This window comes from Pleurodeles waltl, chromosome 10, assembly GCF_031143425.1.
Source record: "Pleurodeles waltl isolate 20211129_DDA chromosome 10, aPleWal1.hap1.20221129, whole genome shotgun sequence".
Lineage (NCBI taxonomy): Eukaryota > Metazoa > Chordata > Amphibia > Caudata > Salamandridae > Pleurodeles > Pleurodeles waltl.
Genome location: NC_090449.1, coordinates 1,077,917,426 through 1,077,934,947, shown reverse-complemented (window position 1 = coordinate 1,077,934,947; position 17,522 = coordinate 1,077,917,426). Strand labels below are relative to the sequence as shown.

General features: G+C 48.2%; 1 protein-coding gene across 2 annotated transcripts in view; it reads right to left on the bottom strand.

Moving 5' to 3' along the window:
• FAAH2 (fatty acid amide hydrolase 2) overlaps positions 1-17,522 on the bottom strand; it is a 134,733-nt gene that overhangs the window by 59,116 nt on the left and 58,095 nt on the right. For both annotated transcript variants that reach the window (XM_069212158.1, XM_069212159.1), the window contains 4 exons: positions 9,716-9,835; positions 5,240-5,375; positions 3,427-3,544; positions 2,222-2,341 (listed from right to left, as the gene is read on the bottom strand). In XM_069212158.1, the coding sequence (XP_069068259.1) occupies positions 2,222-2,341; positions 3,427-3,544; positions 5,240-5,375; positions 9,716-9,835 (494 nt within the window). The remainder of the gene's footprint in view (positions 1-2,221; positions 2,342-3,426; positions 3,545-5,239; positions 5,376-9,715; positions 9,836-17,522) is intronic.

The following is a 17,522-nucleotide window of genomic DNA, read 5'->3' as shown; positions in this document are numbered from 1 at the left end:
TCTCGCTCGACGGTCGCGCAGAGTTTTTCGGGACCGGAACGCCCGACAGGCCTCACAGGATTCTTCGCTGTGCTCGGGTGACAGGCACAGATTACAGACCGAGTGTAGGTCCGTATAAGGATATTTGTTGTGGCATTCGGGGCAGAATCGAAACGGGGTCCGATCCATCGGCGTTGTCCTCCACGCGGTCGGGCCGACTAGGCCCCGACGGGGTGCCGAAATCTACCCCGAAGGGCACCGAGGCGCTTCGATGTTGAACGCGTCGTCGTATGTGTCTATCTCTAACCGGATCGCAACGATACCGTCGAAAATCTTCCGTCTTCAGCTAACTTTCCGTTCCGAAACTCGGAGCGACAGGAACACGTCCGAACCCGATGGCGGAAAGAAAACAATCGAAGATGGAGTCGACGCCCATGCGCAATGAGCACAGAAGGTGGAGTCACTCGGTCCCGTGACTCGAAAACACTTCTTCGAAGAAAAACAACTTGTAACACTCCGACCCAACACCAGATGGCGAGCTCATGCATACCATGTGTATCTACAGCGACAGATGCCATCGAACCAGTAATTTCAGAATGCTGCACCACAACACATCGTAATATATTGGAATAATGAAGCTCAAATAACAACAGAAACATCACCACCACCAAAACATGCCACAGACTAGATATTGTCACACGTTAGAATCTCCTTTAGAGGTGAAAGTTGGAGACCAGAGCTATAGAAGTTACTACAGTAACTTTCAATGTTATGGACCATCCACGCGATGCGTGTACGCTTCCCTACAATCGATGGATACATTGGAATATGGAGTCCGCACAACCACAGGTACTCTATGTTGCTTTCCATGTGGATTATGAAACTACAATCAGGTCAGTATAAACAATGTGAGCATGCAAAGCCTCAGCACACCTCTGTAACCACGATGTGTGCGCGGCTGTAGTGTCAGCACGCGGTTGACTTAATTCCTGGATAGAAGACAAATAAACATAAAGAACTGTGCCCGATAAAGGTTTAAAGTGTTCAATATAAAAGGAACAATAGTTGGCAATAAACTCCACATTAGGCTGACATTTGAAAAGGAAGCAGAATTCCTTCCTATCAGTCATTCCAATGTTTCTTGTACTTACGTTTGGCTATCATTTTTAATTTATCTTTCGTAGCTGCGTGAATTCTATAACTTACTAAGTCTGAATACCCGGTGGAGGTTCTGCGGTCTTGTACAGGTCCACAATGGTCCATACCACGGGTTTGTGTAGTGTGCTATTGTTTGTGTGGGTAGCTAGAATGCAAACTGTAGCGCAGGAGCACGCTGCCCCCTGAAGTGTGCGCATCTCACACCAGTCTACGCCTCCCCGTTGGCGTGTTTCTGCGGGGGTGTCATGGCTGTATAAGCAGAACTGTGCGATCATCCATATTCTGAATACGCTGGAGTGGGAGAATCCTCCTGGCTCTTTGTAAATAGAGCAGCCGTGTTGGGCGGAGGTTAATGAGGGGGCTTCATTAAACCCATGTAGAGGTTCCCCACATCTATAAATATTAGTTCAGAAATCCCACATAGGACAGAGTCCACAGAGAGCCACTTGCCAGGCAGTGATTAAGTGCAGTGTCTCTCATGTGTACATCAGGTACCAGGACAGCACCATGCTTTTTCAATGCTGACATTTCAACTGTTTGTCTGGAGGCACAGAGCCCATGTAAGAAGGGGGCACACTGTCAGAATTTACCTAGGCAACACAACAGAGTTGCCTGCACAAAGTCTGGGGGTGTCCAATGAACTCCGATCTCTACTCATAACGAGAGATTATCTGGTGCCACACAACTGAACCCACACAATGTCAGCCATGACTGTACGATCTCCTAGCGACCAATCAACACACTGCCCTAACAGGCGAGCCTTAAAAATCAACAGAAAGCCAGCCTAAACCCAGAAGTCACAACAGCATACATGACCCACCCCTATCTTCTACATAAAGCGTGAGAGTTAGACACCATGCCAGCCTTTGCCCACACGGTGAACGTCCAGAGGATTTATTCCAGAGGCCTGCATAAGACAGATCTACACAGTGATAGTTCTGGCGTACATGGAATTCTACTGCATACTATCTGCCTTCAGAAAACCACACTTGACACTAAGTTACAAAGTTACAAATACGCAGGTTGTTGCCAGTGGCCTCCCTGCCACATGTGATCTCTCTCTGAAATGAGGCAATGCACGCACCTGGCCGTCGGCGCCCTTGGAGGACATCAGGGCAGACCAGATCTGAAAGGAGTATCTCATCTTCTTGATTTCCACATTCTGCACCTCCACACCGAGGTCCGTCTGCAAATAATCCACCACCTGGGAAAGATGAAGCAGACGCACAGACATTACCTATAGAGTTCCTACTATTCACAAGAACCCAGGCGGCGGTTTATGCGAGGTGCTGGTAACTGTTGTCTGGAGTACACCTGAGCATCCAACATTGCATGCCTCAGTCCCTTCCCATCTTCCTCTGCCTCCTCCCCTAGATGCACACTGCAGGTGTGCTATGCTGTTCCATAAGAAAACCCTCCTAAACACAGGGAGCATCCACTCTGCAGGTAGAGAAGCCCCCTCTATTGAAACTTTAAGGTACACAATTATCAGGAAAGAGGGTGCAGACTAAAAGAACCCCTTTCCCTGCAAGAAAGAGTAAGTCAATTACAGTGCAAAGCCATGAAACTAACGCCCCTAAACCCCACCCCCGGGGAGTCAGCATGAACATTTCTTTGAGGACTGCATAGGCTAAATCCCTCCTATCACTGGAATCTCTAGAGACATCAGGGGGACACCACAGGGATAATCTATATTCCCACAATCAGAGTCTGCATTTACCACTCAAGTAATCCATAGTCCTCACCAGGCATCTTCATAAATGTAATCTGGATTACAGACACCACTGGGCCAATCCTTCCACATCCCGGTAGACTGCGGGGACTTAGTCTAAGTTAGGGTCACAACGGGATAAATCCTTAGAGTCTGTAGGAACGTAGAAACACCACAGGACTAATCATTCTAGGAATGTGTAGGGACAGCAATCACCTAATCCATAGATCCACCAACAGGGTCTGCATGAATTTATTCATGGTGAGGGACACTATGGGGCTAATCGCCACCCCCCATGAGATCTGCAGGGGCCCCCTGGGTCTAAAACTTACCCCATTCAGTCTACAGATCCTTCAATTTCACAAATGTCATCCTGGGCATTCCCCTCCTCTACTGCCTGAACCCAGGAGCTTGTAAGGCCTCCTCCACCGGTGAGACCTCGGCTCGTGCCTCAGAGTCTACAGGGCCCTCATCTTTACAAACCACACTGTGTGTCACATTACAAGCAGTCTCTGCCGGCACCAGCAGGGGGCACTGCTGGCCTAGCAATCACCCTCTGAGCCAGATATCAGACTTACCCTCCTCTGTGTTTCACGGAGCTCCTGGTCCACAGGAGACACAAAGATGGAGCCCCCGTCGTGCTCCATAGAGTAGAACTTGATGCCCCTCATTTCCACCTCTTCATCGAGCTTTAACCTGAGGAATAAAAGCAGCAAGACTGTTCAAGCAAGGAGGGGGCTTCGTGTCACAGTCGTTGTGCAATCCTTCTAATTTCTCAATACACCTCAGACGTTTCTGGACAACTTCTCCATGAACATTTCATTTGCATTGGATTTCTTCAGGAAAACTGCAGTCGATATCTTTTCAGGTTTGAGGGTGCCGGTCATGCTGCTGCTGTAGGTGCACACACTAGCCAGGAAACGGGGTAATGACCACGCGCTCACTCAACTCCTTATTTTAAATACAACCTAATATGGCAGCACGCTCCTTCAGCAGTCCAGCGCTTGTCCTGTATTACGCACCCCACTGGCAGAAGAACTGCCACAAAGTGGCACAGAGGGACCCCCCAGAAAACAGAGCAAGGGGAAGACCTTCAAAACTCAGTACAAATTTTTAGTGACTCATTTTTTACAATATCTTGGATGGTTGTAATCTACCAGGTTCATTCTCTGAAGCAAAAGGTGTTAGTTTCCTCCAAGAGCAGAAGCCTCCCAAAAACCCAGGCTCATATCATCCCATTAGTCTATATGAACATCGATTACAAACTTTACACCAGAATTATCACATACAGATTGGCTCCACTAGCACTGACCCTGGTCCATGCAGATGAAAGTGTTTTTTTACCTACAAGATTGACTTCTAACACCAATGTTCTTGGTACAGGCCATTGATTGTTATTCAGCAAATAGTATAAAGGCAGCCATTATTATGTTGGACGAGGAAAGGGCCTTCGATTTAGTACAATGGGAGGTTTTGTTTGCCATAATAATACAATTTGGGCTTCCCCAGAAACTGGTCCATCTACTAACAAATTTGTATTGACGCCAACATTTTAATTGATTCGCAAATGGCCAGGCGTGTGACAATGAAGAGAGGCCCAAGTTAAGAGTCCCCAATGTCACCCAGCTGCTTTGCTTTATTTATTGTGCCTTTGCCTACAGCTCTAACGGAAGATGTGTGAAATAGGGCCCCAACAAAGGATGCAGCAAAAATAAAACAATATGATATTATACTTGGCCTCCGAGGAACAAAATATTTCAAACGCGTTTGCCAAGATCCAAGAATTTACAGACATCGGCGGATATAAAATTAACCACTTCAAGTCCGACGTTCTATTATTTAACAGAACCCCTTCAGTCCTCCCTTTCGAAATGAGATTGCTCTATTCCCATACTCGCCCCAATCGATATTTCGGGATCTATGTCCGAACCATATTCTCTCCATGACAATGCACTTTGGACTTTGATGTTTCATCTTTACATGATCAAGATATTTCTATATGGACTATAAACTACAAACGAAAGATTTGTACCTATTAACTTTAGCGTGTGCCTCTATGTTTGTAAATTTGTCTGATTAATATGGTTTTTCAGGTTAAGGGATGAGGGTGTTTTCACCGCTTTATTGATATTCATGCAATTTAATATGTGCCAACTGGGTCTTTGAGCACCACATTTCTCCAATATCTAACAGCCCCCCTTTTTGAATTGTCCAGACTGAAGCCAGAACACCGCCTCTGAGTCCACTGCGTGGATACACTACAAAGGGGCGGGACAGAGCCATACATACCAGACCCTCAGCGGATCAGAAAAGCATTGCTCCGAGTATAACTGTGCGTTCCTCACGAACAGGAAGCACCGCACAGACAGCGCATCAGTACGGATCACTCACTTGTTGATCCCAGTTCCCGCCATAACCCTGAGCCAAGGGTCCAGGTCTTCCGCGTAACGACACATGGGTCCTGTGCACATGTACTCAATGCGAGGACCAACTGCAATAGGGAACTGGCCATCGTTTGGAACCACCCCTGCAAAGGAAAAAATACAACCACAGTGAACGTTCACATACAGAGTCTGTGCGTGACAATGTAGAGCGGGTCCTTTGACATCGCATGGAGAACGGGGAATGCAAATTATGTCAGGATGTTTTTTGTTTCACAGAAGAGCAACTTACATCTGTGCTAGGTTCTAGGCACAGCAGTGTAGACGAATTGCATGCAATTAAACACAGCGAAGTAATCAGTCCCACGATAGGAGTCAAAGCAATGGAAATCCACCTCATGGCACGAGGCACAGCAGCGTAGCTGTGCCCCAGGGTGACATGCACCGTGATCTAGACTCCTCCCTGGAACTAACCATCACAATCTACACGTGTTTTGGGTTGCTATGCGCAGTAATCTGCACCGGATCCCCGGCACCATGCACTGCAAACTAGATGCGCTTCTGGGTGCTATGCGCAGTACTCTGCACCCGATCCCCGGCACCATGCACTGCAAACTAGATGCGCTTCTGAGTGCTATGCGCAGTACTCTGCACCCGATCCCCGGCACCATGCACTGCAAACTAGATGCGCTTCTGGGTGCTATGCGCAGTACTCGGCACCCGATCCCCGGCACCATGCACTGCAAACTAGATGCGCCTCTGGGTGCTATGCGCAGTAATCTGCACCCGATCCCCGGCACCATGCACTGCAAACTAGATGCGCTTCTGGGTGCTATGCGCAGTAATCTGCACCCGATCCCCGGCACCATGCACTGCAAACTAGATGCGCTTCTGAGTGCTATGCGCAGTACTCGGCACCCGATCCCCGGCACCATGCACTGCAAACTAGATGCGCTTCTGGGTGCTATGCGCAGTAATCTGCACCCGATCCCCGGCACCATGCACTGCAAACTAGATGCGCTTCTGGGTGCTATGCGCAGTAATCGGGACCTTCCCCCCAGCACTAGGTACAAGAACGTAGACACATACTGCGGACAGCAGTGCAGAAGGGCCAGACATCGCTGTCGTAGTCATCTAGGACAAGTACGTCAAGTTACTCATTACTGACTGGTCATGCTAGCGCTGTAGTGCCCCTCCCTTAGTATATGGGACACCCCTGCAGTGGGAGGCGAAAACAAAAGAATTTGGAAGCAAGATCACATCAATAGACCGAGTTAGAACAAACCTCTTCCCATAGGTTGAACTCAGATCAATTTAGTTTCTCAAAGGGTTTACCAATGAAGTTCAACCACAGACTAGAGGGTAGATGGGTCAAAAGCAGTGGGTGTGAAAATGTCACAAGAAGAATCAACAACTACTCTGTCCCACATGCAAACCACTTTTGTCAAGACTGAAGCTTTTCAAACAGAGATCTAAAGGGAAGCTAGCAATTTATCAAACTTTCAAATCAAAAACATTTCTTAGTATGGCCTATCCAGCCTGATGATCAGCTCTGAAACACACGTCCAGTGCACAGGGTCTGCAGTGAGGGAACGTCCTGAACCATCTGCTTTGCAGACCACACAGACAGGCGTCTGCCCCTCCAAAGCCTGAGGAACCTTCACAAACTGCAAGCATGTGGACACCGTGGGGTGAGCGAACGCTTTGGAAAGAAGACAACCTCATGGGCATGAATGCCACTTAAGAATGTTCTCCTGGTTAGGACCACGACACATAACTAAAGGACATCTGTTACAACTAAGAGAAGAATAATTAAGTTAGTCGTGTGTGTGGAGGGTGGACAGTGCAATGTCCTGTTTTATGTGGCGTTTAGGACAAGAATGGAGTAACACACAGGCTGAGTCGAGAGTACACATCATATGGAACATCTGCTTTGCACAGATTAATGTTTTCAGTGCCCAGCACAGCACCAGAACCCTGTAATGTTTGCACTTATTGTAGTGTTTTGTGGCATGTCATTCTGCTATTGAGGCTCCTTCAGAGCGCTATGTAAGGTACCTTCAAGCGAGTTATGTGGAAAGAACCAAATACTTCAATTATTCAGTGATGTCCAAAAGTGGCATTACTTAATAAGAGAAAACCTTTAAATGAAGTACTGAATAAATCACAGAATAAGGTGTATATGCTTTTGCATGTTGTATTCTTCTAAACGTTTGGAAAGTTAATAGCATTTGTTTAGATTAGACACTGCTGGAAGCTGTGCTAGGCCATGTTCTTCACTGATAGTTAAAGGGGCTAGAATTCATATTTAACAGACAAACTCAATATACGGGGGAAATGAACTATGACAGCAGTAGAACACATTCAGAAAAGGCACTTCACGCAGCACCCTCAGAGTTACAGGTTTTGTACGTAATGTACACAGTTCTTTCTCTCAAACACCGTTCATCAAACAGAAGCCTTTTACCAGAAGGTTTCTGTTTCGTCCAGCGCACACATTCGCAACGAATTCTAATAATGGAGTGGGAGGCAAACATCAGCATCGCTTCAGCAGTGGCGGGTAGTAAGTCTATTACCAAGCTGCACCTGCATTTAGTTCACACCCCTGCAGTCCCCATGATGTCTGCAGTATGTGTGCCCCCACTAAGTCTATTACCAAGATGCACCTGTAATTAGTTTACACCCTCCAGTCCCCATGATGTCTGCAGTATGGGTGCCCCCAGTAAGTCTATTACCAAGTTGCACCTGTAATTAGTTTACACCCTCCAGTCCCCATGATGTCTGCAGTATGTGTGCCCCCAGTAAGTCTATTACCAAAATGCATGATGTCTGCAGTATGTGTGCCCCCAGTAAGTCTATTACCAAGATGCATGATGTCTGCAGTAAGTGTGCCTCCAGTAAGTCTATTACCAGAATGCATGATGTCTGCAGTATGTGTGCTCCCAGTAAGTCTATTACCAAGATGCATGATGTCTGCAGTATGTGTGCCCCCAGTAAGTCTATTACCAGAATGCATGATGTCTGCAGTATGTGTGCCCCCAGTAAGTCTACTACCAAGATGCATGATGTCTGCAGTATGTGTGCTCCCAGTAAGTCTATTACCAGGATGCATGATGTCTGCAGTATGTGTGCTCCCAGTAAGACTATCACCAGAATGCATGATGTCTGCAGTATGTGTGCCCCCAGTAAGACTATTACCAAGATGCATGATGTCTGCAATATGTGTGCTCCCAGTAAGTCTATTACCAGAATGCATGATGTCTGCAGTATGTGTGCTCCCAGTAAGACTATCACCAGAATGCATGATGTCTGCAGTATGTGTGCCCCCAGTAAGACTATTACCAGAATGCATGATGTCTGCAGTATGTGTGCCCCCAGTAAGTCTATTACCAAGATGCATGATGTCTGCAGTATGTGTGCCCCCAGTAAGACTATTACCAAGATGCATGATGTCTGCAGTATGTGTGCCCCCAGTAAGTCTATTACCAGAATGCATGATGTCTGCAGTATGTGTGCTCCAAGTAAGTCTATTACCAAGATGCATGATGTCTGCAGTATGTGTGCTCCCAGTAAGTCTATTACCAGAATGCATGATGTCTGCAGTATGTGTGCCCCCAGTAAGTCTATTACCAAGATGCATGATGTCTGCAGTATGGGTGCCCCCAGTAAGTCTATTACCAAGATGCATGATGTCTGCAATATGTGTGCTCCCAGTAAGTCTATTACCAGAATGCATGATGTCTGCAGTATGTGTGCTCCCAGTAAGTCTATTACCAAGATGCATGGTGTCTGCAGTATGTGTGCTCCCAGTAAGTCTATGACCAAGATGCATGATGTCTGCAGTATGTGTGCCCCCAGTAAGACTATTACCAAGATGCATGATGTCTGCAGTATGTGTGCCCCCAGTAAGACTATTACCAAGATGCATGATGTCTGCAGTATGTGTGCCCCCAGTAAGTCTATTACCAAAATGCATGATGTCTGCAGGATGTGTGCCCCCAGTAAGTCTATTACCAGAATGCATGATGTCTGCAGTATGTGAGCCCCCAGTAAGTCTATTACCAAGATGCATGATGTCTGCAGGATGTGTGCCCCCAGTAAGACTATTACCAGAATGCATGATGTCTGCAGTATGTGAGCCCCCAGTAAGACTAATACCAAGATGCATGATGTCTGCAGGATGTGTGCCCCCAGTAAGACTATTACCAAGATGCATGATATCTGCAATATGTGTGCTCCCAGTAAGTCTATTACCAAGATGCATGATGTCTGCAGTATGTGTGCTCCCAGTAAGACTATTACCAAGATGCATGATGTCTGCAGTATGTGTGCTCCCAGTAAGACTATCACCAGAATGCATGATGTCTGCAGTATGTGTGCTCCCAGTAAGACTATTACCAAGATGCATCTGCATTTAGTTCACACCCTCCAGTCCTCATTGTCTCTGCAGTATGTTTGCGCCCTCCCTTCCCAGGTCCAGTTCTACCTGTAGTGGGTTTGTGTCCAAAGACGCCATTGAAGAAGGCAGGCATCCGAATACTTCCCCCGATATCAGAACCCACTCCAATAACTGATCCGGCTGCTCCCAGGATACAGCCCTCGCCACCTGTAGGACAAGAAGGGAGCGTTGTCAGTCAGTGAACGCAAACAGCAGTGTGCGAGAACGCTGCATTAAGCAACACACATGTAATGTTTCTCTCCCTGGGGACCAATCCCAGACCGTGGGTAGCATTTGATCCCTGTTTTGTACACATGGTGCGTGTCATAATATCCCTAAAGCTTCCAAGAGGCCCTATTCCAACACCTCATCATATCCCCTCATTAGACACTTCACCACACCAGTTGCTTACCCACACATTGCACTGCCCGACCCCTCATTAGTTCTCTATCCATCTGCCATGTGTGTGGGATAGAAAATTGTATACAATGAGTTCCTCAACATCCTGCACTAGTCTATCTTGTAAAATGTTTTTGTCATGCCTTGTTCACCTCCTACGTGTCCTGTACTTCTCACTAAATCTACAGTGGTCCACACACTATTGCTTCCATTCACCTGGTATTCATTCTTCCATCCAAGTTGCACTGTTTACTCTCCGGCGCCCCATGACTACTGAGACATCTTTCTTCCTAACAACTCTCAATATTCAAACCCTATATGGTGCTGTTTGAAAGATTAACCCATTGCTTTGAGATATATAGAGACAACACACTAGTCCTTTTTCATTAGGGCCGAGGATCAAAGTAGTTTGACATTGGACAATTGCAAAACCACGTGCATGGCCACCAAAACACGAACTACAAAGAGTATGAAACAAAGCAGCCAGGCTGTGCCTCCCACTCAACAAGCAGGTAATCGATTCTCTACTGCGGCACAAAATCCCTTCTAGGATCTACCCCACTACCAACCTGCGAATGCAATCGCGAACAAGAAGGCAGTTGGACAAGTTACTTACCTTTGGGAATGGCTTTTCTGGTAGAGACAATATCTAGTTGAAGATTCCTTACCTTAGAATTTCCCCCAGGCGTCAGTCTGGAACCGGAGATTTTTCTCCAGCAGCACCTTTGCAAGCCGTCAACAACTGGCTCAATGTTTTCTGTTATTAGCACTCCTTGCATGGTACTGGGTTAGAAGGCTGGTGGGGCCTTTGATAGATGGAGAATTATGAAACAGGCCTCTCATAAATACTTTAACCACCCTAGTTAGAATAAGGATGGTGTGGTGGGTTGGGAGTGCTCACATATTCAGATACGGTTGTACGATGAACTCCAACCAAAGACTATCTCAAGCCGGACTCTGCCAGATGTGGGAGGTAAGGTGCCTCATGTGGACACATTGAACAAGGGTCAATCTTATAAGCCGTCGCCAAAAGTAAAAATCTTTTGAATTGTAAAGAATACATTTTAACCCAGGAAGCTCCTCTAGCTGCTGGTGGAGTCTTCTTAGAGTTTGGTGGACTGTTCAGAGAGCCATAGTCAAGGTCTGCAGCAGCAGGAGAGTACAGTGCAGAGAAGCTGGAATGGGGGAAGAACATGTCCTTGATTCTTGGAAAGAAGGTGTGGCTATGATGTGAAATAGACCGGTGTTTCTATTCACAGGTCCCATAACTGCAAATCCCGACTTCCTGGCCCGCGGGGGCATTAATATTAGTATACATGGTCCCTTTTCACCCCCAACCAGTCGGATCGGGGGAAAGCACAAACAAATATCCCTGGTAAGAGAATTAAACATGCTTCTGCTTGAGAGCCAACATATGACCACCTGCTTACTCAGCTTTCACATCTGGCCTTCTCCAGCCTGGCAACCAGTTCAGAAGCAGTGTAACCCACCATTCAAATACCAGTTCTAGTTGTCTCCGGTCCAGGAAGTGCTTAATTTCAGCCGGTAGCTGCAGGTGAGGCGCAGCGGCACTCATTTTTTGGGGACCTGCACCTATTTTTCTTTGATTTAGAGCTGGGGAGGGGAAAATCACAAAAGGAGGAAGAGAAGAAACTAAAGAACTGGCAAAGGTGAAAAGCAGGCCTGAGAAAGGACCTGCATGGGTGAGGTAAAGAGGAGGGACTGTCTGGTGGTGGCATGAGATGGAATCAGGTAGGGGGTCTTGGTATTCAGCAACCAGACCTTTGATGGTGCCGCCTGTAGGTTCTGAACAAAACTTTGGGCGCAACATTTATTATTATCAAATATCCACTGATGATGAGCCAGCTCTCATCTGTGCCAATCCATGCCAGGCCCGTAGCCAGGATAATATACTTTGGGGGGCCTGGCCCAAGTAATAAGAACATCTGAGAAGGGCTTGGGGTCGGGGTGCACCACCAGAAACTCTTTGACCTGGAAACCAAATGAGTTCAATGCAATTTCTTTTCTAGCTGCCATGAAGTTTTTTTTTCCGTAGCACCCTCTCCTTTCTTATAACTTCTAAGAAAGAAGCACCTCACACATGCTACTCTCCCCACAAAGCCTTGAGACCCCCCCCCGGACACCGTCCCATCACTGCCTCCAATGATCTCTGGTATGTTACAGCAATCAGTGAGCTGCTTAGTGTTAGCAAAGCTGCTTCCTACCACCTCCAGAGAGTGAGGGGTCCCTTATGATCCTCAGAATGTAATCTCACTTGATCCACTTAGCAAACTCCCCCGGCTGGTGTGAAAATTCCTGGACTTAGAAGGAAACTCACGGAGCCTCAGTCACATGAGCCTCTGACTGCTGTATGTGTTGAGGTGAGCATACACTATACACTGTGCCAAGCAGGAGGCTCTGAATTTGTGAGTGTCATCCCACCATGCCCGGGTGTGGCATGGAATCCTCCCAAGGAACCACAGACCACCCTCTGATGGTCACTGCGATTATCAGAATTTTGTGTAGATTGCCTGGCATCAGGACACACTCATCTCTCTGACGATCATCTGGGTCTTGTAAGGGCCCCTTGTCTGAGCACACATTGTCCTCAACTCCACGATACCCAGGATTTTGTGGGGTTCCTTATCTCAAGTACACACTGAGTAGAGCTGACACGTGCCATTACCTGTTAGTGTGCAATCTTTGTCTGGGGTACATATGCACCCCGGCTGCCAACAACCGTCCCTCAGGTGTGCGCATTCTTTGTCTGGAGTACATATGCACCCCTGCTGCCTCCCACCTTCCCCAGGTGTGTGCATTCTCTGTCCGGAGTACATATGCACCTGTGCTGCCACCAACCGTCCCCCAGGTGTGCGCATTCTTTGTATGGAGTACTTATTCACCCCTGCTGCCACCAACCGTCCCCCAGGTGTGCGCATTCTTTGTCTGGAGTACATATGCACCTGTGCTGCCACCAACCGTCCCCCAGGTGTGCGCATTCTTTGTATGGAGTACTTATTCACCCTTGCTGCCTACCACCTTCCCCCGGGTGTGTGCATTCATTGTCTGGAGTATAAAGCACCCCTGCTGCCCCCCACCTTCCCCCAGGTGTGCGCATTCTTTGTCTGGAGTACATATGCACCCCTCCTGCAACTAACCGTCCCCCAGGTGTGCGCATTCTTTGTCTGGAGTACATATGCACCCCTGCTGCCACCAACAGTCCCCCAGGTGTGCGCATTCTTTGTCTGGAGTACATATGCACCCCTGCTGCCACCAACCGTCCCTCAGGTGTGCGCATTCTTTGTCTGGAGTACATATGCACCCTGGCTGCCACCAACCGTCCCTCAGGTGTGCGCATTCTTTGTCTGGAGTACATATGCACCCCGGCTGCCACCAACCGTCCCCCAGGTGTGCACATTCTTTGTCTGGAGTACATATGCACCCCTGCTGCCACCAACCGTCCCCCAGGTGTGCGCATTCTTTAGAGTACATATGCACCCCTGCTGCCACCAACCGTCCCTCAGGTGTGCGCATTCTTTGTCTGGAGTACATATGCACCCATGCTGCCACTAACCGTCCCCCAGGTATGCGCATTCTTTGTCTGGAGTACATATGCTCCCCTGCTACCACCAACTGTCCCCCAGGTGTACGCATTCTTTGTCTGGAGTACATATGCACCACTGTAGCCTCCCACCATCTTTCCCCTAGGGGTACATTATTTTTCTGGAGTAAGTTTTCAACCCTGCTGCCTCCCAACTTACTCTAAGTCTGTGCATTCTTTTTGTGGAGTAAATATCCCCCCTGCTGCCTCCCACTTTCCTTCCCCCATGTATGTGCATTCTTCATCTGGAGTACATATTCAACCCTGAGGCCTCCAACCTTCGCCTTGGTGTGTGTATACTTTGTCCGGAGTACATATTCACCCCTGCCGCCACCAGCCTTCCCCAAGGTGTGTCCATTCTTTGTCTGAAGTATATATTCACCCCTGCTGCCTCCCACCTCCCCCCCAGATGTGCGCAACTCGACAATGGCAAAACATCAGCCCTCATCCTCCTAGACCTGTCAGCCGCCTTCGACACAGTCTGCCACCACGCTCTGAAAATCCGCCTCCACGAAGCTGGGATCCAAGAGAAAGCCCTCCACTGAACCACATCCTTCCTCTCCGGCAGAACCCAGAGAGTCCACCTGTAAGGAAATGCCTCCTTGGCATGGTTACCCCCTGACTTTTTGCCTTTGCTGATGCTAAGTTTTGATTTGAAAGTGTGCTGAGGCCTGCTAACCAGGCCCCAGCACCAGTGTTCTTTCCCTAACCTGTACTTTTGTTTCCACAATTGGCACACCCTGGCATCCAAGTAAGTCCTTTGTAACTCGTACCAAGGGCCCTGATGCCAGGGAAGGTCTCTAAGGGCTGCAGCATATCTTATGCCACCCTGGGGACCCCCCACTCAGCACAGACACACTGCTTGCCAGCTTGTGTGTGCTAGTGGGGATAAAAATACTAAGTCGGCATGGCACTCCCCTCAGGGTGCCATGCCAACCTTACACTGCCTACAGGTATAGATAAGTCACCCCTCTAGCAGGCCTTACAGCCCTAAGGCAGGGTGCACTATACCATAGGTGAGGGCACAAGTGCATGAGCACTATGCCCCTACAGTGTCTAAGCAAAACCTTAGACATTGTAAGGGCAGGGTAGCTGTAAGAGTATATGGTCTGGGAGTCTGTCATACACGAACTCCACAGCACCATAATGGCTACACTGAAAACTGGGAAGTTTGGTATCAAACTTCTCAGCACAATAAATGCACACTGATGCCAGTGTACATTTTATTGTAACATACGTGGCCAGGAACAAAGCCTGTACTGGGTAGAGGTGATTCTCAACTCCCCCTGCAGGAACTGTAACACCTGGCGGTGAGCCTCAAAGGCTCACCCCCTTTGTTACAGCACCCCAGGACACTCCAGCTAGTGGAGTTGCCCACCTCCTCCGGCCACGACCCCACTTTTGGCGGCAAGGCCGGAGGAGATAATGAGAAAAACAAGGAGGAGTCACTGGCCAGTCAGGACAGCCCCTAAGGTGTCCTGAGCTGAGGTTACTCTGACTTTTACAAATCCTCCATCTTTCAGATGGAGGATTCCCCCAATAGGATTAGAGATGTGCCCCCTCCCCTCAGGGAGGAGGCACAAAGAGGGTGCAGCCACCCTCGGGGCTAGTAGCCATTGGCTACTAACCCCCCCAGACCTAAACACACCCCTAAATTGAGTATTTAGGGGCCCCAGAACCTAGGCAACTAGATTCCTGCAACCTAAGAAGAAGAGGACTGCTAAGCTGAAAAACCCTGCAGAGAAGACAGAGACACCAACTGCTTTGGCCCCAGCTCTACCGGCCTGTCTCCCCACTTCTAAAGACACTGCTCCAGCGACGCTTTCCACAGGGACCAGCGACCTCTGAAGCCTCAGAGGACTGACCTGCATCTAGAAGGACCAAGAACTCCAGAGGACAGCGGCTCTGTTCACCAAAGACTGCAACTTTGCAACAAAGAAGCAACTTTGAAACAACTTGCATTTCCCGCCGGAAGCGTGAGACTTGACAATCTGCACCCGACGCCCCCGGCTCGACTTGTGGAGAACAATCACTTCAGGGAGGACTCCCCGGCGACTGCGAGACCGTGAGTAGCCAGAGTTGCCCCCACTGAGCCCCCACAGCGACGCCTGCAGAGGGAATCCCGAGGCTCCCCCTGACCGCGACTGCCTGCTTCTAAGATCCGACGCCTGTTAGAGACTCTGCACCCGCAGCCCCCAGGGCCTGAAGGATCCAACCTTCAGTGCAGGAGCGACCCCCAGGTGGCCCTCTCCCTTGCCCAGGTGGTGGCTACCCCGAGGAGCCCCCCCCTTGCCTGCCTGCATCGCTGAAGAGACCCCTTGGTCTCCAATTGATTCCTATTGAGAACCCGACGTGTGTTTGCACACTGCACCCGGCCGCCCCATGCTGCTGAGGGTGTACTTTCTGTGTGGACTTGTGACCCCCCGGTGCCCTACAAAACCCCCCCCGGTCTGCCCTCCGAAGACGCGGGTACTTACCTGCTGGCAGACTGGAACCGGGGCACCCCCTTCTCCATTGAAGCCTATGCGTTTTGGGCACCACTTTGACCTCTGCACCTGACCGGCCCTGAGCTGCTGGTGTGGTAACTTTGGGGTTGCTCTGAACCCCCAACGGTGGGCTACCTTGGACCCAAACTTGAACCCCGTAGGTGGTTTACTTACCTGCCAAAACTAACAAACTCTTACTCCCCCCAGGAACTGTTGAAAATTGCACTGTGTCTAGTTTTAAAATAGCTATATGTGATTTATGTGAAAACTGTATATGCTATTTTGCTAATTCAAAGTTCCTAAAGTACCTACCTGCAATACCTTTCATTTGAAGTATTACATGTAAATCTTGAACCTGTGGTTCTTAAAATAAACTAAGAAAATATATTTTTCTATACAAAAACCTATTGGCCTGGAATTGTCTCTGAGTATGTGTTCCTCATTTATTGCCTGTGTGTGTACAACAAATGCTTAACACTACTCCTTTGATAAGCCTACTGCTCGACCACACTACCACAAAATAGAGCATTAGAATTATCTCTTTTTGCCACTATCTTACCTCTAAGGGGAACCCTTAGACTTTGTGCATACTATTCCTTACTTTGAAATAGTGCATACAGAGCCAACTTCCTACATTGGTGGCTCAGCGGTGGGGTACAAGACTTTGCATTTGCTGGACTACTCAGCCAATACCTGATCACACGACTAAATTCCAAAAATTGTCATTAGAAACTGATTTTTGCAATTTGAGCTATTTTTCTAAATTTTTAAAAGTCCTGCTAGGGCCTTATGTTAGCCCCTGTTAGCATTTCTTTTAGAGTTTAAAAGTTTTGTGAAAGTTTGAATTAAGTTCTAGAGATAGTTTTAGATTCTTAAAAAAAGCATTCCAACTCTTAGAAACATAATGTCTAATGCAGAAGAGAGTGTGATGGAACTCGACCTCACACCTTACCTCCATCTTAGAATGAGGGAGTTAAGGTCTCTCTGCAAATTAAAAAAATATTAAAGCTGGTTTAAACCCTACCAAACTACAGCTCCAGGAGCTTTTGGCAGAGTTTGCCAAAGACAACCCCTCTGAGGATCACCTCATAGAGGAAGAAACTAGTGATGTGGAGGAAGTCCCACTTCCAGTCCTAGTTAGGGAGAACAGGGCCCCTCAAGCCCTGTCTCCAACTGTGATAGTCAGAGATGCTGTTTCCCTCACAGGAGAGTCCAGCACCTCTGGAGTCACAGAGGATAGCCTCAGTGAAGATGACCTCCTGCTAGCCAGGATGGCCAAAAGATTGGCTTTAGAGAGACAGCTCCTAGCCATAGAAAGGGAAAGACAAGAGATGGGCTTAGGTCCCATCCATGGTGGCAGCAACATAAA